The sequence below is a fragment of the Pelodiscus sinensis genome, chromosome 21 (assembly GCF_049634645.1).
Source record: "Pelodiscus sinensis isolate JC-2024 chromosome 21, ASM4963464v1, whole genome shotgun sequence".
Classification (NCBI taxonomy): Eukaryota; Metazoa; Chordata; order Testudines; family Trionychidae; genus Pelodiscus; species Pelodiscus sinensis.
The window spans coordinates 24,145,680-24,169,713 of NC_134731.1; the positions used below are offsets into that span (position 1 = coordinate 24,145,680).

The 24,034-nt window shown below is 46.6% G+C and overlaps 1 protein-coding gene across 7 annotated transcripts in view; it reads right to left on the reverse strand.

Moving 5' to 3' along the window:
• Positions 1 to 4,119: 4,119 nt before the first annotated feature.
• Positions 4,120 to 24,034, reverse strand: part of GTF2IRD1 (GTF2I repeat domain containing 1) — a 207,256-nt gene continuing 187,341 nt past the window's right edge. For 5 of the 7 annotated variants that reach the window (XM_075904295.1, XM_075904296.1, XM_075904301.1 and 2 more), the window contains 4 exons: positions 21,383 to 21,460; positions 14,309 to 14,501; positions 8,972 to 9,009; positions 4,377 to 5,720 (listed from right to left, as the gene is read on the reverse strand). In XM_075904295.1, coding sequence (XP_075760410.1) covers positions 5,443 to 5,720; positions 8,972 to 9,009; positions 14,309 to 14,501; positions 21,383 to 21,460 — 587 coding nt within the window. In that variant the 3' untranslated portion in view covers positions 4,377 to 5,442. The other 2 variants (XM_075904297.1, XM_075904298.1) reach the window with 1 other exon arrangement.

The following is a 24,034-nucleotide window of genomic DNA, read 5'->3' on the forward strand; positions in this document are numbered from 1 at the left end:
ATCATATATAGACAAAAGCTGTGTGTAAAAATACACAAATAATCAAGATGAAGGAAATTGCTGGAATTAAATCTGACTGTAAACACCAATAAAGCAATAATCATCACTTTTCCGAAGAGGGGAAAGGTTAGAATTCACTTTTCAAATATGCCTCCATGTTCTAAAATAACACAGTACATAATGGAGGTTTTCTAAGCTAGCCACATTTTCAGTAGGACTGAGATCCTCTAAACTTCATTGGAAATTACTGGTGTTAATCACTTCTAAAAATAAAATTTGTAGTAGTAGATCATAGTATCAGCTAGTAAGCCTGAACCCAGACCAGCACCTCATTGCAGTGAGTGCACTGTACATATAGTAAGAAGACAGACTTGTTCCAAAGAAACTACAATCTAAATAGACAAGACAGACAGCCTCATATTAAACACCAGGACTTGAGGCCAAGAAAGATAAAGAGGCATGGCCACAAAGGAAGTTGTGTAGGAGCACAGAAGTGAGCATAGATCTCCCAGGTGAGTGCTTTAACCACAAGACCGTACTTCCTCACAGCAAGCCATTTTTATTTAGATTCCTAAACAGGGACTCCGGTGCCCAGCATTGGTACGCAAGTTGAAAAATTATTGATGCAACCATCTAGTAATGCGGCAGGTTTAAAACAAACTAAAGTACTGCTCCAAGAAATGCACAGGCAATCTGTGGAACTGCTTGCCAGAGGCTGTTGTGAAAACCAGGACCTTAACAGGGTTCAAAAAAGAGCTAGATAATTAATGGAGGATAAAACTAGAGGCAGTCCCTGACTTACGAACAGGTTATGATCCGAACACCTGATTTGGTCTTAAGTCAGAAATATCCTTAAACGCGCTGCCCATGTTGTTCAAAAAACTCGACATACATGGTTCTCATCTCGAAAATCTTATAATGGGGTTAATGGGAAGTTGGTTGTAAGTACGGATGGTCGTAAGTCGGTGTGTTTGTAAGTCGGGGAGTGGCGGTATCAAAGGCTATTAGCCAGGATGGGTAGAAATGGTGTCCCTAACCTTGCTCTGTGAGAATTTGGGAATGGGAAACGGGATAGATCACTTGATGATTTCCTGTTCTGTTCATTCTTTCTGAGGTACCTGGCATTGGTCACTGCTGGAAGACAGGATACTGGGCTAGATTGACTTTTGGTCTGACCCAGTATGGCTGTTCTGTGTTATTCCTGTATTCCCTTCTATCTACTCAAGTGAAAAGGAAGTGAAATAGAAAATAACAGGGGAAAAGAAATGGTGGTGGAGATAAAAAAAAGAAGGTAGGAATTGTTCATTTAAAATGTATTTAACATGAATAGTTCAGTCAGAGAGGCACTTTGACTGGGAGCAGTTCTGAAAGGATGGAGCCTGAAAGCTAAGAGAGGGCAGCAACTTTATCACCAGCTTTTAAGCTTCTGAATAATATACAACAGGATAAGTGCACACTGCGCATCTAAACTTCAAGCCCCCAACCCTGTGCTCCCCAGACAAATGCCATATCCCTTAGTCCACTCAAGACCCCACCCCCTCTTCCTTCAGAGGGTCCCTTATCCTGCTTTCCTAATGCAGGAGCCAGCTCCACCCCTGAGACAGCCTGTGTTGGCTGTCCAGCCACTCCCACGTTGGGTGGAGGAATTCAAACCCACCACCCTGTGCTCCCCAAGCAAATGGCCCTATCTCCTAACCTAAATCGCTCCAGAACCCACCCCGCTGCCCTACCTTCAAGGTGTCCCCTTCCACACTCCAAAGCCTTTGGCCCAAGACCAGAGCCTGTACCCCAACCTGGTGAAAATGAATGAGGTTTGGGGAGAAAAGGGGATGAAGTGAGCAGGGCGAGACTTTGGAGAAGGGGTGAAGCAGAGGCAGGGCCTCAGGGTGAGGGTGGATCAGCCCGGCAAGGGGATTTGGATTTGAGGTAGATCTTACATTGCACTTACATTGAAAAGGTTGGAGACCCCTGTGCTAGACCATTAATTGTTTTTCCAGTTACAGACTTAACTCTGCTCCCCCTCTGATTTTTTCTTGGCTCTAGTACCTTCCTTTCTCTTTAGCTCTAGAAAGGCACCTTCTTTAACTAAGTGCTAACAAGCTGTACCAGTGGAAAAAAGCTAGCTAACCCAATAGTGAAATATAGCAAGGATGTCAGGGTACGAGCACCAACATTTGCAATTATTAACCCAAAAGTAACCCATCAGTCTTCAGTCTAGAACTATAATAATACAAACTGGGAGTTAGCTTCCTTTACTGGGAGGAATGGGAATGTGTCTTTGGAGGATTTATAGCTACAGGACCTGCCATCTCCCATTTTGTTGCCAAATGGTTTTGTAACTGGAGAAGCAATTAACAGCTGAGATTTCAGGGAGTGTCAGGTTATCTGCATTCATGTTTAACTAGAGCTCTTAAGCCATCTTCTTTCAGTAATACAGCCTGTATCTTCCTCTTGGCTAGCCTTAAAGCCATATATACTAATTCTATTTATCCAGGTTTTTAGCCAGCCTTCCTCGCTGTATTATTATTATCTAAGCACTGTGCTACCTTGAATATCATACCTTGTTTATTTCAATCTCCCACCTACTTGTGAGTGCATCTTAAATAAGTGCTTTGATGAGGAACATTAGCCTACTATTATTAGTGTGCAACAATAAGCTGCTAATGAGATTTCAGCAATTTAAAATGATTTGCTGGAGTTTATTGCACTCTTGTCCAAATGTGGCCAACCAGACAAAGATGTGCTGGAGGAATGGGAATCCAGGCAGTAATTTGACATGTTATTTCAAATGTCTTCATGGTAAGATGTTTTATTCAAAAGTTATAGAAATAGTCTAGTATCATGTGTCACTAGATAGAGGCAAAACTATAGCTATGTACCTGATTTTTCTTCAATCCATGAGACACAAAAATCTTTTAAAAAATGGATTGCGGTCACCTTAGTTAAGGAATTGAGCTATAGGAAATGAATACGCTCTTTTGGTTTTAAAAGACTAGTAAACTTACACAGCAGAAATGGTTTCATATTATCTGTAAGCTGCAGGTGGAATTCACCCTTGTTGCAGAGGGCTAATACCAATCATATGTGCTGCTTTTCAAAGCCTAAAATCCAGGATGATTAAATTGAGGGATTCTGTGAGCTCTGAGAATTTCTCTCTGATTTAAAGGACAATAGAACATGTGCAATGACAGACACCAGACATTTGAGGAACTGTTGTGGAGGCAGTAATCCAAGTATCGATGGTCAGCACAGTAAGACCCCTTTAGCCTGCCCTAGTGGGCTAAAGAACTCTTGAAGTGAGCTTACATGTAAACTTCTAGGCTGTGTCTACATTGGCAAGATTTAGCGCAAAAGCAGTTGCTTTTGCACAAAATCCTGTCACCTGTCTACACTGGCCGCGAGTATTTGCGCAAGAACACTGAAGTTCTAATGTATAAAATCAGGGCTTCTTGTGCAAATACTCTGACGCTCCCGCTCAGGGCTAAGCCCTCTTGCGCAACTGTTCTTGCGCAAGAGGCCAGTGTAGACATGCAACGTTAATTTCTTGCGCAAGAAAGCCTGATGGCTAAAATGGCCATCGGAGCTTTCTTGTGCAAGACAGCGTCTACACTGACATGGATGCTTTTGCGCAAAAGCACATCTCTTGCACAAAGGCACATGCCAGTGTAGACGCTCTCTTGCGCAAATACTTGAACGCAAAAACTCTTGCGTTAAAAGTATTTGCGCAAAATCATGCCAGTGTAGACGTAGCCCTAGTATTCTTAAAGCCCCTGCATGCTACTAGAGTGGTGTAAATGAGTCTGAATATAAATGGGAATCCAGGTCCTGTTATTTCTTTTTGTCAAGCGTTTATTCATCCATACTTTATGTTGTAATTTTGGCCCACTGTTTCAATACCAAGAAAAGTTTTTTAAACTGTTGACTGTAGTCTGAAGACACTAATGGCAAACGAAACATGACAACCATGTGTCAAAAATCTGGGGTTCAAACTTTAGACACTATCCATTATATTTTGGAGGTAGGGCACAAGGAGGTATTCTGCTGTCCATTAGAAGCTGCAATTCTGTATTTATTTGTACCTATGATGGATTTGATCAAGAATATAAATAATAAAATAAGTACTGTTAAGAGCAAGGCAACACTTTTTATTTTTATTTAAAAAGGCCTTGATGGCAGGAATATAGTGTAAAAATCATTGGAAAAACTAAAAGGCATTGATACATATTAGAATATACACTTTTTACATAAATTACATTTATTTATTTATTCTGTCATTTGAGGTTCTGATTCAGTATTGAGGTCTAATAGTTAATAGGTCCTGGAATCTGGACATTTAGACCACCATAGTCTAACATGTACATGGGCCATTGCTGAAAGAGAGAAAGAGAGAAGGCAAAGTGCTGTTAGAACACAATACTTTGCAAAAACATACATTGATCAAGTTTCTGTCAAGCTCACACACAGGGCAAATCTTCCACTCTGCAAGTAAGATTTTCTATATAAATAAAAAAATAAAACACCATAAAACCTACCAAAATAACTGCTAAATGTATTAATAAATTTTGCTTTTTTTTAAAATTATGCTCAAAATGACGGTTAATAAATAACTAAGGTCAGCTCCTTAGCTAGAAAGAGATCCATGAATCTCCACTGAAGTCGGTTCTTAATTTTACATCTTTGAGTATCTGCTTCAAGGAAATTTTCGCTTCACACCATTCCCAAAATTATCATCTTTTAATGCATATACAAAAAACCAAAAACAACCCCTCCTCCCCCCAAAACGAAACAAAGAGCCACACAACACAATGGCCAAAGCGTATGGAAAGCTGGAGCACGTGAACAGTGCTTCCTTGCATTTGACAGGGCTAGTTTATGGAAGAACGCAGCTGGTTATTATGAGTCAGGGACTTTTTTAGATCCTTCAGATTTGAGTCTGGAACCTGTGAATTATTTTCACAGGCTGAGAACCCCGCATCTCCGTGAGCTAATCTTTGCCATATCGTGCTCCTTGCATAGTTTGAAGGGAGCACAACGGTGTGAGGGGCATTCAGGGGAGAAAGGCTCTAACTTGCCTCTCTCTAAGGCAGATCCCACAAAGAGATGCCATCAGGTCTGCTGCTGTCAAAAGGACTGAGAGTGCACCTTGCAGGCCTGAGTCACCGTGTGACAATGCCAAATGCGAGCTCCAGGCAGTTGCGAGGAGGATCGGGAATGCTTGTTCTCAGTGGTAGGGCACTTTAAGCCATTCCTGCCCTAGCCACCATCTTCCCCACAGCAGCATTTGTATATCGGGAGGAGGCGTCATGACAGAGAGCAGCTCATGGCAGCCCTGTGGAGCTGGTGTAGGAGAGATGCCAAGTGGCCTTCTTGCTCTGCTGATGAACCAGCTCTTCCCAGAGGCAACAAAGGGACAGTGGCTCAAAAAGCTAGCACTCCCCTTCTTTACCAGACCTGGTGTCTCCATTCGAAGAGAGGGGGAGAGAGCAGTCCTACGGCCAGTGATGGAAAGGGACGGTGAGTGGCAGGGGAAATAGCCTGAGCTAGACAGTGGCAGTAACTCGGCTGACATTTAGAAGGCTTTACCACAAGTGAGATCTGATTTGTTGAGGGCGTGGACTCCATATTGGAAGAGGACGACGAGGAGGACGAGGAGGAGGAGGATATTGAGTTCCCTTCTGAGATCCTCTTCCGCTTTCGTTTGGGAACACTGCTGTCTTTTTCTGAAGGGGAGGACAAGAAAGAAATGGGTTATCGCAATGGCTCGCTCTCCCGCTTCGAAAGGGAAGCAAACCTCACTGTGCCCAGCCCCTTTCAAGGTCCTGGGGGCAGGGCACACGGCTTTCACGCAAAAGACATCACACAAAATAAAACGTATTTCCACCAGCCACAGAAAAGAAAACGCGTCCCTTCATTCTGCGTCAGGGGCCTAGCGTACTATTCCTGATCTATCTCCCTCAGCCTTGTGACAGAAAGGGACTAGCACCTTTTCCTGCCTGCTGCTTCACCTGGCCATGGTCAGATCTGGGCAACTGGAACAAGAGGCAAGGAATGGCAATGCTTCCGCTGGGTCTTAGTGCTCCAACTCTCCCCTCGTTCTATCCCTAATCTGACCATCCCTGAAGGCTCCCACAGCCACCTGGTGCAGCTTGCAGACTGGTGACACTTCTCCCAAAGTGACACTCTACGTGGGGGTCTCAACAAAGACTCTAGCTATCTTACCCATTACAGAGATAGCTTCCCCAATTATCACCTCTAATAACATTAGCTCACAGACATTTACCTCTCTCCCCCCCCCCCAGCATCCCCCTTCTGTTCTGAAATTTGATTTGTCCTTTTCATGTGTGTTCATTTTTTAATTGTATCCTTTGGTATATATGGTTGTGACTATTTTCTTCCACTATTTGATCTGAGGAAGTGGGTCTGGCCCACGAAAGCTCATCATCTAATAAACCATCTTGTTAGTCTTTAAAGTGCTACACAGTCCTGTATTTTGTTTCAGCTACACCAGACTAACACGGCTCCATTTCTATCACTTCTCCCAAAGTGAGTCTGTTAACTTAAAAGTGAAAAGCCTTCCAGTTTGCCAAACCTATTAGCAGAACATTGAACCTGTAAAAGAGCCATTAAGTGGTAATGGAACCATTTAACAGGAATGTTCCAACCTTCTTCACTGACACAAACAGTTGTGAGTTGCTATGGTACTGGACCGTCCTTTAAAATGAGCGTTAATATTTCATTACTTTCTGGCTGAAGATTGTAAAATCACATCTCTAAAAAAATCCATGCGGAGACGCTCACTCTGAGTGTTCAGCTTTAGCCTTAAACGGTTGGATCTTCAGTTTTGAAACTAAATTCTTCAAAAGACCCCCCTTCACTACGAAACACATTTTAATTGTAAGTACCATAGTCCAAAGCTTGATTCCAAAGTCTGCCTGTCCTTTCCATCCATCCCTTCTCTCCTTTTCACAGACCGTCCTCTTTCCCTCTCCCCCGCCCACCCCAGTTGAAGAGAGCCCTTAAAGGAATAACATTCCTTTTCTTCCAGAGAGCTGGACAAATTAGTTTCCCTTTATTTCTGACTATTTGGTTGGACCTGGCACCCTCGGGACCTGACTGGTCCCAAACAAGGGGATTTGCCGACCAGGGCTACTGCTGCCCCAGCCCCCGGGACTGTCTAGCTAGCTGCCACCACTGGCTCAGCTTCTGCTGGGGCACAACTGGAGCTCTGTGGTGGCTGGGACTGAAGCTCCCTGGCTCCACATTGGGCGCTGGAGCTCTGCAGTCACTTGGCTCCACGGCCAGGGTAGGGGCCAGAGCTCCCTGAGTGCCACAATGGCCAGGGAGCTCCAGCCACAGAGCTCCAGCCATGGCCCCCCTGGCTCTGGCTCTGTCTGTGGAGCTTCTGCCCCGTCTGTAGAGCCAGGCGGCTGTGGAGCTCCAGCCCAGCGGTGGCGCCAGGGCCAGAGCCAGAACTCCCTGGCTTCAGGTGGGATGGAGTTCCCTGGCCACTGGGGCCAGAGATCCCCACCGCACCACCCGCTGCTGCCACGGGACTCCCAGCTGGCCCCTGCTGCCAGATCTCCCTCTCCCTGGGCAATATGGTCCAGGAACATCCGTGGTCCTGCTAGACCCGGGATGTTGCAGGACCAGAGAGTCCAGGATTAGGGAGGTACAACCTGTCATTTTAAGAGAACCCTCCACCAAAATCATCACCTTACTAGGATAGAAAATCCTTTGATATGCCTAAAAACGTTGGAAATATATTTTAACGTAAACATCTAGAGACATTTCATAAAACATGGAATTGTTATGAAAATCACAGTGTTCCCTTTTTCTAAAAGCAATTCACTTTATTATGAACATACCACACTGCTCCGATTAATTTAAAATAATATCTTTGTTTCGGGGAGTTGAAATATGGAATGATTACTTTATGAATATTTAAGTGTCCATTAAAAAAAATAAGCTCAGAAATCCTGATGAAAATGTAAAACAGAGAAAGGCTGCAGCATGTATTCCATATTTCATGTTGTATTCAGCAGGGCAGCTGGCTTTATCTTACTAAAAAGTTTTTGAAAATAAATCTCTGACAAACTTCAGCTATATCAAAAAACCTGACAGACAGACATTTTTTATTCCCCAATATAGTGCTTTTAATTAGGTACCTTATGCCTGGCCGGTCTTCACAATCTGGCATGCAATGGAAAACATGCTCCATTTTCTTTAGAAAGAAATTTTAGCAGAGGTGGGTTTTTTCTAAATGTCCTTTGCTACCTTTGGGTTCAGGGATTTGGTTGGAATGGGTGAGTAGAGAGAAGAGGGAGGCAGTGGGGAGGGGGCGGGACCTGGGGCGGAATATGGGTGTGGCCACAGACTGGGGAGCTTGCCTCCCGAAGCAGCCGCTTCACCCCTCTTTCCCCCCACTGCCCATTTGGTCAGGCTTGAGTTCTCTAGTCACAGATGCTACTTAGGGCATTAGAGGTCCTTTGGGTCTGATCAATCAACTTCTGTGCCAACCTGGAAGCTACTGAGTGCCAGTCACACTGGTGGCTTGGGTGAAATGGAGCGTGTTTGGTAGGACTTGGGTTGAGAGCACAGACTTCTCTCAACATGATCCCATCTTTGCCTAGTAAAAAACGGTATTCGGGCTGAGATTTTCAAAACCACCTTGAGGGAGGGACTCAGCGACCACCGTTACAGTGAATGGGAAGGGCATTCAAGTCCCCCTAGGCTACTCGGACGATGCTAGTCTAAAACAACAGCCTCTTGACCTTTCCCACACAGCCCCCTGAGAAGCCACGCCTGAGGTTCCCTTCCTGGGTAGATCCCAGAGGATTAGGAAGACCAACATCTACCAAACTAGCCGCTCTACTGACTTTCGAACCCTGAAGTCTAGCCTCCTGTGTCACTATGTGAGGGTTTCACTCTGCAGCTTGCTCCAATGGACAGAGAGCTCCAGCATGCGGCTTACCTGTGTGTTTGGCCTCAGTGCATATTTCAGCAAACGGTCTGTGAAAGAAACAAGATGGAGGTTAGAGATTGCGAACGCTCGGGCACAGATGTGCTTTATCCCTTGCATCTGCAGGGGGGGTTCCTCTGTTTCACATGTGTTTGGAAGCAGAGAGATTGTACCAGCGCACAAGACTGTCTCCTCTGGCAGCCTGCCCAGAGTGCTCTCCCGCTAGAGCAGAGCACACAGCAGACCCAGGGCTCTGCACAGAGCATTAGGACCTGAAAACTGCTCATCTGGATGTCTAAGCCAAGGTGGGAACATTTTTCAAGTCAGGGGCCACCGACCCCTAGGTAAATCAGTCGGGGGCTGCATGCAAGTGAGAAGCAAGAAAAAAACCAGCCCTCACTGAGGTGGCCCTGACTGAGAAGCAGAAAGACAGGCCCCACGTTCCCAACAGAGCTATTAGACTTTGTGTGCTCCAGCCCTGCAGGATGACCAGTGTGGGTTCCCCAATCCTGGGGGGTGAGCCCTGAGGCTCGGGGGCTGGATCCAGGGAAGCTGGGAGGCCACATCCGGTCCTATGGGCCTTAGGTTCCCCACCCCTCATAAGCAATTCCTTACTTTATTCTTTGTTGGGCTCCGAGATCCCATACTGGTCTGGTGTCGATCTCCCTGGGATCTTATCTTCCCAGAGACCACCTGAGGGGCCTAAGAGAAGTAAAAGCTCCAGGCCCGAGAGTGAGTGTATTTCCTCCAGTCTTGCACAGGAGCAGCTGCCTGCTTCTTTTGCAAGCAGATCTGGATGAGGGAGCCAAGTCCAGGAGAGAAAACAGGCTCCTGAACACCAGAGTTACAAACTGACCCGTCAAGCGCGCGCACACTCAGAACTGGAAGTAGGCAAACAGGCCACATGGACCAACCCCCCCTCCACAATGTTGTACAATTCCGTACTGTGTTAAATGCAAACTACTAAAACACCAAGGAAGGTTTAAAAAAGAAAAGATTTGCTAAGGTAAGGGAACAGTTTTTGTGCTTGCTTCATTTAGATTCAGATGGTTAAAAACAGCAGTTTTTCTTCTGCACAGTACAGTTTCACAGCTGTATTCAATCAATGGTCAGTTGTAACCTTTTGAAACAACCACCATAATGTTTTGTTGAGACCGTTCCCAAGGTGTTTGTCATTCTGAGGTTTACGGTACTTTTGAGGCATGCAGTGCTCCTTCCTGGTGTTCCTTTTCCTGCTTCCTGCAACAAGGGAGTGACGGGAAAGCATAATTTCCACAACCTTCCTAGGCAATTTATTCCAGTGCTTAACCACACTAATAGGAGGTTTTTCCTAATGTCCAACCTAAACCTCCCTTGCTGCAATTTAAACCTTTTGTTTCTGATCCTATCTTCAGAGGTTAGGGAGAATAATTTTTCTTCCTCCTTGTAAAACCTGTTTAGATGCCTGAAAGCTGGATGTGCCCTCTTTTCCAGACTAAACAAACCCAGTTCTTTCAATCTTCCCTCATAGGTCATGTTTTCTAGATCTTTAATCTTTTTCGTTGCTCTTTTCTGGACCTTCTCTGATTGCTCCACGTCTTTCCTAAAATATGGTGCCCAGAAGTGGACACAATACTCCAACAGAAGCCTAATCAGCGCAGAGTAGAGCGGAAGAATGACTTCTCGTGTCTTGCTCACAACACACCTGTTAATGCATCCCAGAATCAGGTTTGCTTTTTGGGCAAGTGTCACACTGTTGACTCATATTTTGCTTGTGGTCCACTATGACGCCTAGATCCCTTCCTGCAGTATCCTTCCTAGACAGTCACTCCCCATTTTGCATGTATGCAGTTGATTATTCCTTCCCAAGTAGAGATCTTAGCATTTGTCCTTAATGAATTTCACCCTATTTACCTCGGACTATTTCTGCAATTTGTCTAGCTCATTGTGAATTATAATTCAATCCTCCAAAGCACTTGCAACCCAGCCTACCTTGGTACCCCTCCCAGCTTGAGTACCCCTGGGAAGCTTCTCAGTAGCTGTACCAAAGCTTTTAGTTAACAAAGGGTTCTTTATTCATTACAATAGTCACATTGCTAGGGGGCCCCAGGATATTTTTTGGTTGAAAGTTCCTTGGCAAGGTGATCAATGGCCTAATGAAAACATCAGCAGATCCTTAATCGGGTCAGATCACCAGCTGGCATTACTCAACATTGCTCCCCAGACACTTAGCCAGTTCTTGGATCTGGACTTCTCATACTCCAGTCATCTGAAGAAGTGGGTTGCATCCATGAAAGCTCATGATACTTACGGTGACCATATTTTCTGAACCAAAAATAGGGACACATTAGCCACACCCCCGGCCTTATTAGCCACACCTCCTGATCCTTTCGACCACCCGTCTGTCACAAAGTCCCATCCCTGGAGGTAGTACTTCCAGGGTTAAGACAGACACATGACCAAAAGTAAAGGGTGTCGTGTGATCCCTCTAAGAACTCCTCTCACTCTCCTCTGCCAATAGGGATGGGTTTGCCCCCCAAAGGACCCTCCCATGCAACTATACTGCAACTGCATTAATCCAACTTGCATTGCATCAACTAGGGGGAGAGGCCGGGGCTGCCTCTATTTCAGTGGTTCTCACACTTTTTGGCCCGTGAACCACTTGGCTCAATGTAAACCTTTCCGCGGCCCACCAGTTGCTAATGGAAACTCACTGATAATGACGCCTGAGCCATTCTGCTAGTGCTGCAGCTAGGAAGAATGGTTTAATTTAAATTATTATATTTAATTATTAATACAAGTGTTTCTTGTGTTTGTTTATCAAACTTCATTTTAAATAAAGTAAAATATTATTTTATGACCAACACACAAGGTTTCAATGTTTTCTTTACTTATGGCAGGGATGAAGAACCCTTTTTTGGGTCGGGGACCACTGACCCACAGAAAAATCAGCTGGGGCCACACAAGTTAGGAGCAAAAAAATTCCTCCAAACCCCCCCAACCTTCACTGATCTGGCTCCCAAAGGAGACACCTCACTCCTGTGGTGTCCCAGCTCCACAGGGCGAGGGGATGGGACAGAGAGGAATAAGGTTCAAGGTGAGGATGTTAAAGTGCAGTGATCAGCCTACATGATTAGTCAATAAGCGCCGCTCTGCAGAGCCACATGGGGTAGCTTCAGGAGCCGGCTCTAGCTGGGTGGCTCGTGCCGGCTCTGGGAGCCCCCCGTGCTGCAGCTCTGCATTTTAAACATAATAAGAGCTGCCAAACTCTTACTACATTTAAAATGCAGAGGCGCAGCGACCAGCATGAGCTGGGACTGCTCAGTCCTGGCTCACGCTGAGTCCAGCAGCCCCTGTTTGCAGACAGCCCAGGCCACCGTGAACAGGGGCTGCTTGGTGGCAGCTGCCCCTGTCTGCGAGGAGCCCAGCTCCCCGTTGGGACCCCCACGGACAGGGGCTGCTGCCCGAGCAGCCTCTGCCCACGGCGAGCCTCGGCCTGCTATGGACAGAGGCTGATTCACAGCAGCCTCCCCTACCCCCTCTCCACTGCTCCTGATAGAGGCAACGAGAGCGGGGGCAGGCCGCACTGTGGAGACGGTACGGGGGGAAATCGACTCCCCCCAGCACCAGCTATTTCCCCCTCCTTGCTGCCTTTCATAGAGGCAGCTAAAGGGTGGGAGGGAAGCAAGTAGTCGATACTCTACTTAACTACCCATGAAGCCTTTGCTAATGTCCCTAATGCAGGGCTTCCTGTAGGTCCGATTTACTTTTCTGGGGTTCTGCCTACGCGCTCTGCGGGGGGAGGGAGCTGCCTACGCGCTCTGCGGGGGGAGGGAGCTGCCTACGCGCTCTGCGGGGGGAGGGAGCTGCCTACGCGCTCTGCGAGGGGAGGGAGCTGCCTACGCGCTCTGCGGGGGGAGGGAGCTGCCTACGCGCTCTGCGGGGGGAGGGAGCTGCCTACGCGCTCTGCGGGGGGAGGGAGCTGCCTACGCGCTCTGCGAGGAGGAGGGAGCTGCCTACGCGCTCTGCGGGGGGAGGGAGCTGCCTACGCGCTCTGCGAGGGGAGGGAGCTGCCTACGCGCTCTGCGGGGGGAGGGAGCTGCCTACGCGCTCTGCGGGGGGAGGGAGCTGCCTACGCGCTCTGCGGGGGGAGGGAGCTGCCTACGCGCTCTGCGGGGGGAGGGAGCTGCCTACGCGCTCTGCGGGGGGAGGGAGCTGCCTACGCGCTCTGCGGGGGGAGGGAGCTGCCTACGCGCTCTGCGGGAGGAGGGAGCTGCCTACGCGCTCTGCGGGGGGAGGGAGCTGCCTACGCGCTCTGCGAGGAGGAGGGAGCTGCCTACGCGCTCTGCGGGGGGAGGGAGCTGCCTACGCGCTCTGCGGGGGGAGGGAGCTGCCTACGCGCTCTGCGGGGGGAGGGAGCTGCCTACGCGCTCTGCGGGGGGAGGGAGCTGCCTACGCGCTCTGCGGGGGGAGGGAGCTGCCTACGCGCTCTGCGGGGGGAGGGAGCTGCCTACGCGCTCTGCGGGGGGAGGGAGCTGCCTACGCGCTCTGCGAGGAGGAGGGAGCTGCCTACGCGCTCTGCGGGGGGAGGGAGCTGCCTACGCGCTCTGCGAGGAGGAGGGAGCTGCCTACGCGCTCTGCGGGGGGAGGGAGCTGCCTACGCGCTCTGCGGGAGGAGGGAGCACGCTGCTGCTGCTGCTGCACGGAGCCGCGCCGGAGCAACGGACTCAGTCACTTCTTCCTGCAAGTCCGAGTCCCCGTCAACAGTGAAATGTCCGGCGGAGATTTCCAGAACATTTCACTGCTTGATGAGGCCAGGGGCAGATATAGGGCAGGGTGAGCGGGGCGGTCGCTCCGGGCTCCGTGCTTCAAGAAGCCCCGCGCATGCGCTGTGGCAAAGGGGGGCCCCGTGAAATTGTGCTGCCCTGGACCTCGCACAATGGTGATCTGCCCCTGGATGGGGCACCGGGGGAGAGTCCTAAAATTGGGACAGTCCCAGAAAAATCACTACGTACGGTCAGGCTAATGATACCGTCTCCATGTTTTGTTAGTCTTTAAGGTGCTACCAGACTATGTGTTGTTTTTAAATTTAGCCAGTTGTTTACTAGAGACAAGGACCTGCTGCCTTATCTTGTTTCCTAAGAATATGAACAGGACCCCAGCCGTAGCCTGGCAGGATCCTCAGGTAGCTGAGAGGTCAGAGCATTCTTACAAATGTGAACAGAAGACACAAAGGAGCAGTTCCTCAGCCAGTGTAAATCAGCAGAGCTCCGTTGCAACCCACGGAACGGTGCCAGTTTACACCAGATGAAGATCCAGACTCGCATGTTTCGAAAACATCCCAGAGGTACTGGAGCTATTGACACTTACTGGAGTTGGTTTATAATCACCATCCGGATGTGCTCTCGCGCTTTCAGGATCTTCTCCAGCCGGTGGATGTCATAGGTGTTGGGGTTTCGAAAAGGGATATCATCTGGCAGACCGGTAACTTCCACAGCATCAGGACTATCCCTGATCAGTTTGTATGGCACCAGGACGGGCCGGTTCAATCCCAAAGCCTCTCCTGCAACAGCAGAATAGAGGCCAATGTGACAAGTCAACATTAAGTTGAGGCCTTTGAATCCTGAAATAATTTTCAATAGCAGAATGATAGATTTTCACTGTACTCTGGGCAATTTTTCTAGACATTCCATCTTTTGCTTAACAAACTCTCTTCAAAGTGTAAATACCAAGCCACTTGCTGAAGAGAATGGATTTGCAATTCAAGGAAGGAAAAGACATCCCTTTGGGGAATTTTGAAAGCTTTCCAATGTCTAGAATTGGCAGAATTCTATTTTTATTTTGTATAATTTAAGGGATAATAGCAATGTTTGTTTTTAAGCATTTTAAAGATGTGTATTGATTTATATGTTCAGCTGTTTGAAATTATGTTGGGCATCCGACATTTCCTTCATGACAGTATCTACTGAGATTCAAAAGGTTAAAGCTTTAACCCATTAAAACACAAATGGTCAATATCACATCAAAATAGATAAAGTAAATAACCTTCAATCAAACTCAAATAAGTTCTCAAGCAGCCTTTTTCTTTGCCTATCTGTCAATTTTGATTATTATTGATGGAAAGATGTTTTCTTCTGTGTGATGAAATCAAAGTGTACTGATAAAAATAAAATCTTAGCAAGTGTACTGATGTCTCAGCTCCTTCCCTTCGAAGGCAGGAATTCACACAAGCAAAATAAACCCCAGGGACTTTTTTAGGGCTCACTGGCCAAGTCAAATCAGTTGCAGGTTTAAGAGTTAGAGGCACATTACAATGGTAATGCCTAGCGTTTTGGAATTCAAGAAGGTAGCCGTCACTATGGGATTTCAATATTACTGAGACATTGCTTTAAATCAGCTCTTGGATAAGTCATACTACTGAATATCTGTGCTCAAAATTCTTGCAAGGAGAGAAAAAGCACATTTCTAGGCTCTGTCAGATTAAGTTACAAACCACCTTTTCCTTTCACTAACCCAGCCCTAGTGAATTTCATGTCTGCCTGTCCTTACTCTCAGTTTCATTGGTCCCTGTTAAGCAATCCTGCTATTAGGTGCAGTTGGAGGCTATTATACATGTAAATCAAGTCCCATATCTGCAGGTATCAGCTAAACACTTAGGCTACGTCTACACTGGCACCCTTTTCCGGAAATGCTTAAAACGGAACAGTTTTCTGTTATAAGTATTTCTGGAAAAAGCACGTCAACATTGGCAGGATGCTTTTCCGGAAAAGCACTTTTTCCGGAAAAGCGTCTGTGGCCAATCTAGACGCGCTTTTCCGCAAAAAAGCCCCGATCGTCATTTTCGCGATCGGGGCTTTTTTGCGGAAAACACTACTGTGCTGTCTACACTGGCCCTTTTCCAGAACAGTTTTCCGGAAAAGGACTTTTGCCCGAATGGGAGCAGCATAGTATTTCTAGAAAAGCGGCTGATTTCTTACAGTAGATCGTCAGTGCTTTTCCGGAAATTCAAGGGGCCAGTGTAGACAGCTGGCAAGTTATTCCGGAAAAGCGGCTGATTTTCTGGAATAAGTGGCCAGTGTAGACACAGCCTTACAATCATAACATAATCTGATGCACCAGGGATGTCCGCACCCTCCAAGAACATAGTAAAGTGTTCTGTTCCTGATCAAGTTATGTGAAAAGTAATCGCCCATGGTTTCCATACATTTCATCCCACCAGCATTTACTAATAATCCCACTAATACTTTCTCCATCTCCAGGGACAAGAGATCAGAGAGGAGCGCTGGGAGTTAAAAACCCCAAGGCTATGCTTAACGACGCACGGGCTGCAGGTTAACGTTTCATGGAGATCAGTTTTACCAACTGTTCCAAAGTCCCACCTGACATTTGCTGCTGGACAAGGCCTGCTCAGGGAATGCGCTGCTCATTTTCAAGCTCTTATATCAAAGGCACTCAGTTACACTGGCTCAGACCCACGGTCCTCCCCAATATGTCAGAGGAAGGTGCAAGGAGCACCAGAGCCGACAGCGATGGAATAACCCAGCAATCTGGGGCTATGCGCTGTTTTGTGGCTGGAACTGGGTAATTCAAACCAAAACCGGACTCTCTAGCCTCATTTCTGATCCTCCATACACCAGTGATGCACCAGCTGCGAGGAGTGTCAGGCTCTCTGTCTCTCAGTCTAGCTCATGCAATCCTCATATTACACAAGTGGAAGAGGACCAGTCACTATACAGCATAGGCCGTGGAAACGGGGATGCAGAGGATGCTACTGCACTCCGTGCTTGAAGTAGTTTCCATTATATAGAGGGTTTGGTTCAGTGGCTCTCAGCACCCCAGCTATTCAGTGTAATGATACTTATTCAGCAAACAGGCACTGGGTGTGTAGCTGGAGCTTATCCAGGAACAGCCAGACTGTGTGTGCACAAGAGAGCGGGGAGGAGTGCAACGGGGGGTCACCCACAGTAACTGCAGTGAGAGAAGAGTTCCCTTTGCCTTCCTTTTCACAGGAGGCTGGAGCATTTTTAACAGGGACTTCTACGCTCCCTCTCCCTCACATGACTCAGTATAGAGCACATTTTTCCAACCCTTCTATGCAGCTGTTGTTCAATAGCTGGTTCTTCCTGCTGGCAGCCAACAGGCTGACTCAGTAACACAGTATTTTCCTCTGCGTGCCACATCCGCCTCAGGCTGTTTCTTCCTTGCCTGGATTAGAACAGTTTCTGAGCTCGATGTTGAACAGTTTGCAGAGTGGCAGATGAAGCTGATACCTCATTGGCCATGACACGCTTCCACAGCCGGCGAACGACTTATGCAACGTGTTCACTTGGGATTTTAGTTTGAGGGGCATGCCCGTTGCATTCGGGAACCCAACACCTAAAGCAGAAGTGGTCATCAGCTCCGGTGGTGGAGTCCGTCTGTGGATTTGGCAGGTTGACAGCTACCGCAGAGCACGGCACATACTGCTTTGTGCCTCCTCTATTACACAGTGCTACTTGTTGTTTCATGCAAAGGAATAAATACAAGATTATATTACTATAATTACTCCTCATAACCACATCTTGGACTGAATACACACTGAGGCTAACGGTTAGAGGGGGAGCAATTATCAGAAGCATCTAAGACTTTGACTTCATTTACCAGGAGATTGATCTCCTGGGGGTCAACGTAGGGGGTCTAAGACCTGCTACATTGACCACTGATCACACTCCTGTTGACTCTGGTACTCCCCCTGGTGGTGAGGAATAAGGCCAGTTGTCAGGAGAGTTTCCCCCATCGACTCCCCACAGTGGGGACGCTGCAGTAAGTCGAACTGAGGTACGCTGACTTCAGCTATGCTGTTCACGTCGCTGGAGTTGCGCTCCTTAGTTCGACTTTACCCTCCCGTGTAGACTGGCCTGAGGGGTTTAGGATCACGAGCCCCACTGATAGTGAACAGTCACTTCTCCGTATTTACAGAAGACCAACTGAATCTGAAAGCTAAGGACTGTGTTAGCCCAGGCCATGGTCATGACCGAGTGTAGTTCTAAGGAGCCGCTCAGAAATACTGGGCTCTTCTGCTGAGACCCAGGTACTAACATGCTGCCTCCATACTCAGGGAAATACTACTGAGTCATGCGGGCAGGTAGAGCCAATCAGCCTGGACTAGGATACTAAGGGGGGCAGGGTGAGTATTCTGTTGGGTCCAAGAAAAGAAGCAATCACAGCGGGGCTGCGAGAGGGAACGCGTGGGAGCCAGTCAAACTCAGACCGAGGCTTATGTTGAGCTATATTTAAGTGGGCCATAAATCTCCAGGTAGGATGTGAGTCTTGGAAATGAGGATCTCTGGCCCGTTATCCTCAAAGGCATTTAAACCCCTAAATTCAGGAGCCTGAATACCTTTGAGACCCGAGTCCATGTGCTGTACTGAGGACGGGGCATGGCCTTAGCCCATTCCTATGGTGCTAACTGGTTGCACGGTCAGTTGTGATGACCGAGGATGTACAATTTATGGATCCTGTGTGACGCTAGGAACGCTCTGTGGGTACCTACGTCAAACTACAAACTTGCTGCCCTGCACCTTTTGCACAATCTCTGTGGCGACAGGAGGCTAACAATGGAGGATCGTTAACCCTGACGGTCTCCTGTTCAAATGGAAGCACGAGTCAGGGACAAAGAGCTGACTACTGCCCAGGGCAAACCAGGTTTTCAAGTCTTGGCTCCAGAGAAGTGATGATCAAGCAACAGATCCCCTGACAGGAGGATACCGGGTGATTGTAGCTGACCAGAGGGTCAAATGGAAAAGGAGACAGGCAGTTATAAAAAGAGCCGGGCTGCTAAGTTGGAAGCAGCAGCTTCTCTCCCTGACAAGAACAGGAGGAGAAGCCTGAAGTAGATGAGGGTAATCCAGGAGAGGGGATTGAGCAAATCCCAAAGAACACCGAGTGGTAAGGAAACTCAGGCATGGATGGAATTACTGGTCTGAGATCTGTATCTCTGTTGTATCTAAAAGTAGCCACCCTTCCACCAAAAAAACTTCACAACCCAATTACAAAGGGACACAGCTGAACTGCAATTAATTTGCAAATTCAATACAATCAAATTAGGCCTTAATAAAGATTTAAACTGGTGAATGCACTACAAAGGCCTTTCCCCCCTCTCTTGATATTCACATCTCCCCATCAGCTGCTGTAAATGAGCCACGTCCACCCTGACTTGATTAGCTTCAGTTACACTGGTCCCACACTTCTTTCTTTGTTATCTATCTATCTATCTATCTATCTATCTATCTATCTATCTATCTATCTATCTATCTATCTATCTATCTATCTATCTATCTATCTATCTATCTATCTATCTATCTATCTATCTATCTATCTAATTCATCCATCAATTACCCATGGAAGTTTATGCGCTAATAAATCTGTGCTACAGGACTTCTTGTTGTTTTTGCAGATACAGACTAACAAGGCTACCCCTCTGAGACTTCTCTTGTGCCCGTGTTTGGTTTTTTAGAAATCCCTTTGCCAAGCCCGTGTCGGTTTGCTCACAAGAGTGGAAATCTGAGAAGTGGTAAGTCTAAACTGCTGGAAGCCCTTAGGAAAAGCATTTGTCCTGGAGATCACAGCTGGGTCACAGGGTCCCTTTTCCAGGGAAATCTGACAGAGGGTCTGTCCCTAGGGAGCAAGCCAGAGAGGCTGGACCCAGAGCGTGTGACAGTTGCTCATCCAGTGACAAAGGCCAGCTCAGAAGCACATGGGCCCAAACACGGCAGCCTGGTCAGTACCCACCAGGGGGAGCATGATCAGGGCCGTGGCACAGTCATGCAGACATTTTTAATTAAACAATCCAGCTAAATGGGTCTGTTTGACTGCTGCAAGACCCATCGTTCTATCAAAGAGCCTTCAGGTTTTGGCCCCCTCTGATGGACCTGCGATTTCTTCTCTGATTATCTGGACTGTATTTTTGTTTGCAATAAACTTCAAAACTACACAGGAAGGATGAAGTCAGAGTATTCCCAATGTAAACCCAACCACTGCATAGTTCTGGCCTTCGCTGTCTAAGGGGCAGGATCAAAAACTTCAGAGAGAAATGAATTTCAGGTGATTAAGCCCTGCCCTTTCTGCTGCTTGGCACTCGCAGTTTCTTGGCATGACTGTGGTTATTTTTGTGGCTCTTTCAGGGGGTGTGAAAAGGAGGCAAGGATGTTCCAATCCAGAGCAAGAGGTTTCAGAAGCATTTTTGTTGCTTGCAAATAGCTTGAAAATTCGGAGTCCAAGAGACTATTGGGTGATACAGGCAGAGTGTAGGTTTGCTTGGTCACAGCATGGTAGTTGAGAAATCACCACAGTGAGAATTTGCAAATCCCTGCACTCTGATAGGCTAATAGTTGTCACCCAATACAGTGTACAGGGGCTGGCATGATGTTGGGGAAATAACTGTAGAATGATTATGCAAATCAGACACCCAGAACTACAGCTAGACATCAGTAACTGTACTACATCCCTGCTCGGAGACAACTGCACTGTTGTACAAAAGCTGCAGAAGGGTTGTGTTTTTAAACATTTCTACTTATGTTTACAGGGGGGTTGAGGTGGAAGTACATGAGTGATGTGACTCACGGACAGCATGCAAACCCTGTTTTCAAATACCACCTCCTTTCAGCTCCTTGGCCTATTTCTCTCTGTCAGGTCCAAGCACAGTTTCCCAAAACATATCTGGAGTTTTGGCACTTTGTGCAGCAAAGAGCAGGCAGAGGTGGGGTGCGTGTCATGCCCTAGAAGTTCGGAGGCAGGTGCATTTGCTGAGCACACCACTGTTTATTCCAGCTGGTCACATCTTAAAAATGCATCAGCGGCTGATGTAAGACTGAAGATGTTCTACTGCTGGACATGTTTCTTTCCAGACGCAGACAAGAAGGTCATAGTCCCAGTTGTCAGGCACTGGTGAGACAAGGAGGCTGTGTCTACACTGGCACAATCTTGCTGCCTGCCTACACTGGCTGCGTGTTCTTGCGCAAGTAAACTGACTTTCTCCTGTATGAAATCAGGGCTTCTTGCGCCAGAACTCTGATGCTCCCGCTCAGGAATGAGCCCTTTTGCGCAAGTGTTCTTGTGCAAGAGGCCAGTGTAGACAGGCAACATGAATTTCTTGTGCAAGAAAGCCCTCTGGTTAAAATGGCCATCAGAGCTTTCTTGCGGAAGAGAGCGTTTACACTGGCATCGATGCTCTTGCACAAAAGCACATGCCAGTGTAGACGCTCTCTTCTGGAAGAGTTCTTGCGCAAGAACCTGCCAGTGTAGACGTAGCCGGAGCGTTTCCAGAGATGAGCTGAAATATGGGGCAGTGAGAAGAAACCGGTGTCCCCGCAAGCTGCCATGTGCTTGGTCCATAAATAGAGCACTTAGCCTGATTAATTTTAACTCTAGCTGCTCTCCATAAGAACCTGGAAAGGGGCAACTCACCGTATTTTTCATTGAAAAGCTCTTTGACTTGCTCTCGGAGAATCACCTTTTCTCCAAGCCGGTTTGCATCATCCTCATCTGTAACGAGAACATACAGGGATCATGTAGCCCTCTTTGTTCCACCCTCCAGCACAATCCATAACAAGGGAAGGTCTAGAGAACATGTCATCTCACTGCTGTGCAGCTGCTGCATCCAAGACATAAGAGATTTCTGACACCACTCTTCCTTGCTTTGAACCTTGTGTTATTTTTTATATAAGTGTGGGGTGGGTATAATATGCTGCCAAACTTGCATTTGCTATGCACTTACTTGGACAATAGCATTTTACATCCACTTTGCAAGGCTGTAAATGACAACACAGTAAGGAAAGCAATGGAAATGCAGGCCCGTTAAGTCCCAAATACTCCCATAAGGGATATAAAAGACTGAGAGCGCACTTTGATAGCAAAGCTCCTAAGTACAGGGTTGTTTTATAACGTACCATATAGTCAGCCTGGCCTTCCTAGCCTTTTAAAATTATCCTCATCATGCCCAACTTGACTTTTCTTTATTCTTTCGGGTTATTGACACAGTCAGGGTGCATCTACATTGCACCATCACGCAAAATAAGATACACAATCTGAGCTACGCAAATTGCATATCTTATTTCAAAATTACATATTTTGTCATTTCAAAATAAAGCGCTATTCTGAAATGTGCCTTACCCCTCATAGAATGAGGTTTGCTGGGACGTCGGACTAGTGAGCCCAAACTAACAGGCTTGCTGTGAAGATGCGGGATAGCTATTTCGAGATACTCTGGTATCCTGAAATAGCGTTGCAGTGTAGATGTAGCCTCACTTAGTTAAGACTTTTTTGCTGCAATTCAGCATCCTTAGAGTCAGTGGTTCACAGAACGTGATCTCTGCAATCATTTCCCACCCTGAAACTTACAGATCCTGGTGATAAATCCACAATCAGCTTTTTCCATTCCTCCCTGCAATTCAAACAGTTAGCTGTGAGCACTGTACGCACACTCACTGTCTTTCACCAAATCAGAAGACAGTTCTTACAGCTATAAAACAGAGCAATGAATTGGGTTGGATATCTGTTAAGATTATATTGTCATTCACTTCAGCTGCATTCTTTCTGGCTACCTAGTGGAAAGTGTACTCATGTATTCCTAATAGAGAGCCATCCTCTTGAAATTACTTTCTCTGCAGGCTTACAGTTAAATTACTCCTGGAAGATATTTGCTGGCTTGACAAGTGCACAACTAGAGAGGAGGGCAGTTGGGATCACAGGTAAATGAATGTGGATCAGCACAGACATTCCCACATGCACAGAGCCTGCTGATCTATGAAACATCCCTTCTGTGTCTAAAACAGTTAATTGGTCACGGTAAGATACAGTGATCTGGGCATGGGATAGCTCCAGTGAGCTGACATGAGAGAGGACGTTGTTTCAAATACAGTAAGGTAGATGCAGTATTAGCACAGGAGTGGCCTTTCATATCACCCCTCCACATGAACCAGAACTGGAAGGACCATCAAGAGGTAATCAAGTCCAGTCCCTTGCACTCATGGAAGGACCAAGCCCCATCTAGACCATGAATCCTGTTGTTTCTGGCTGAAGTAAGATGCAATACACTTTGTAATCTCATTTCTGACTTGTAGGATTGCCAACCATCAGTAAATTTATGGACAGTCCGTAAAAAAGTAGCCAAAATTGGATACGTCCGTAAAGTTCGCAAAAAAATTTAGGAGTCTGTAAATTTCATAAAAGTGCAATAACATTTCAAAAACCAGCAATTATTCTTTGGGAATTAAATTTCTTCTGTGCTGCTTCAGCCATTTTACAGCAGAAATTGGACGTTTTAATTGTTTATTATAGCTCAATGGTTGAGGTGACATAACGTGAATCGGATGTACGATCACAAAATGGAAAACTTCCAGGACCATGACTAACTAAATGAAAGTGAGTTAAATTGTGATGTATGAATGACAACGATTACTTTTCACTTTGGCCATTTATGTCGTCTTAATATAGTATAAAAATTATGTCTGTTAAAAATTTGTCCATAAATTTTTCCCATTTTGTCCGTAAATGAAATTTCTGTGGGTTGGCAACCCTGCTGGCTTGTAAAATATGCTGTTTTGTTATGGTACTTTACACATGGTTGGCTGTGTCTAGACTGGCCAGTTTTTCTGGAAAATCAGCCGCTTTTCTGGAAAAATTTGCCAGCTGTCTACACTGGCCGCTTGAATTTCCGAAAAAGCACTGACGATCTCATGTAAGAAATCAGTGCTTTTCCGGAAATACTATGCTGCTCCCGTTCGGGCAAAAGTCTTTTTCCGAAAGACTTTTGTGCAAAAGGGCCAGTGTAAACAGCACAGTACTGTTTTCTGCAAAAAAGCCCCGATCACAGAAATGGTTATCGGGGCTTTTTTGTGGAAAACCGTGTCTAGATTGGCCACGGACGCTTTTCCGCAAAAAGTGCTTTTGTGGAAAAGCGTCCTGCCAATCTAGATGTGCTTTTCCGAAAATGCTTTTAACGGAAAACTTTTCCGTTAAAAGCATTTTTGGAAAATCATGCCAGTGTAGACGTAGCCGCTGTGTTTGTGTAGGGGTGATATAAAATCGGAGCAGGACCTGTCAGTGACATCCAAAGAG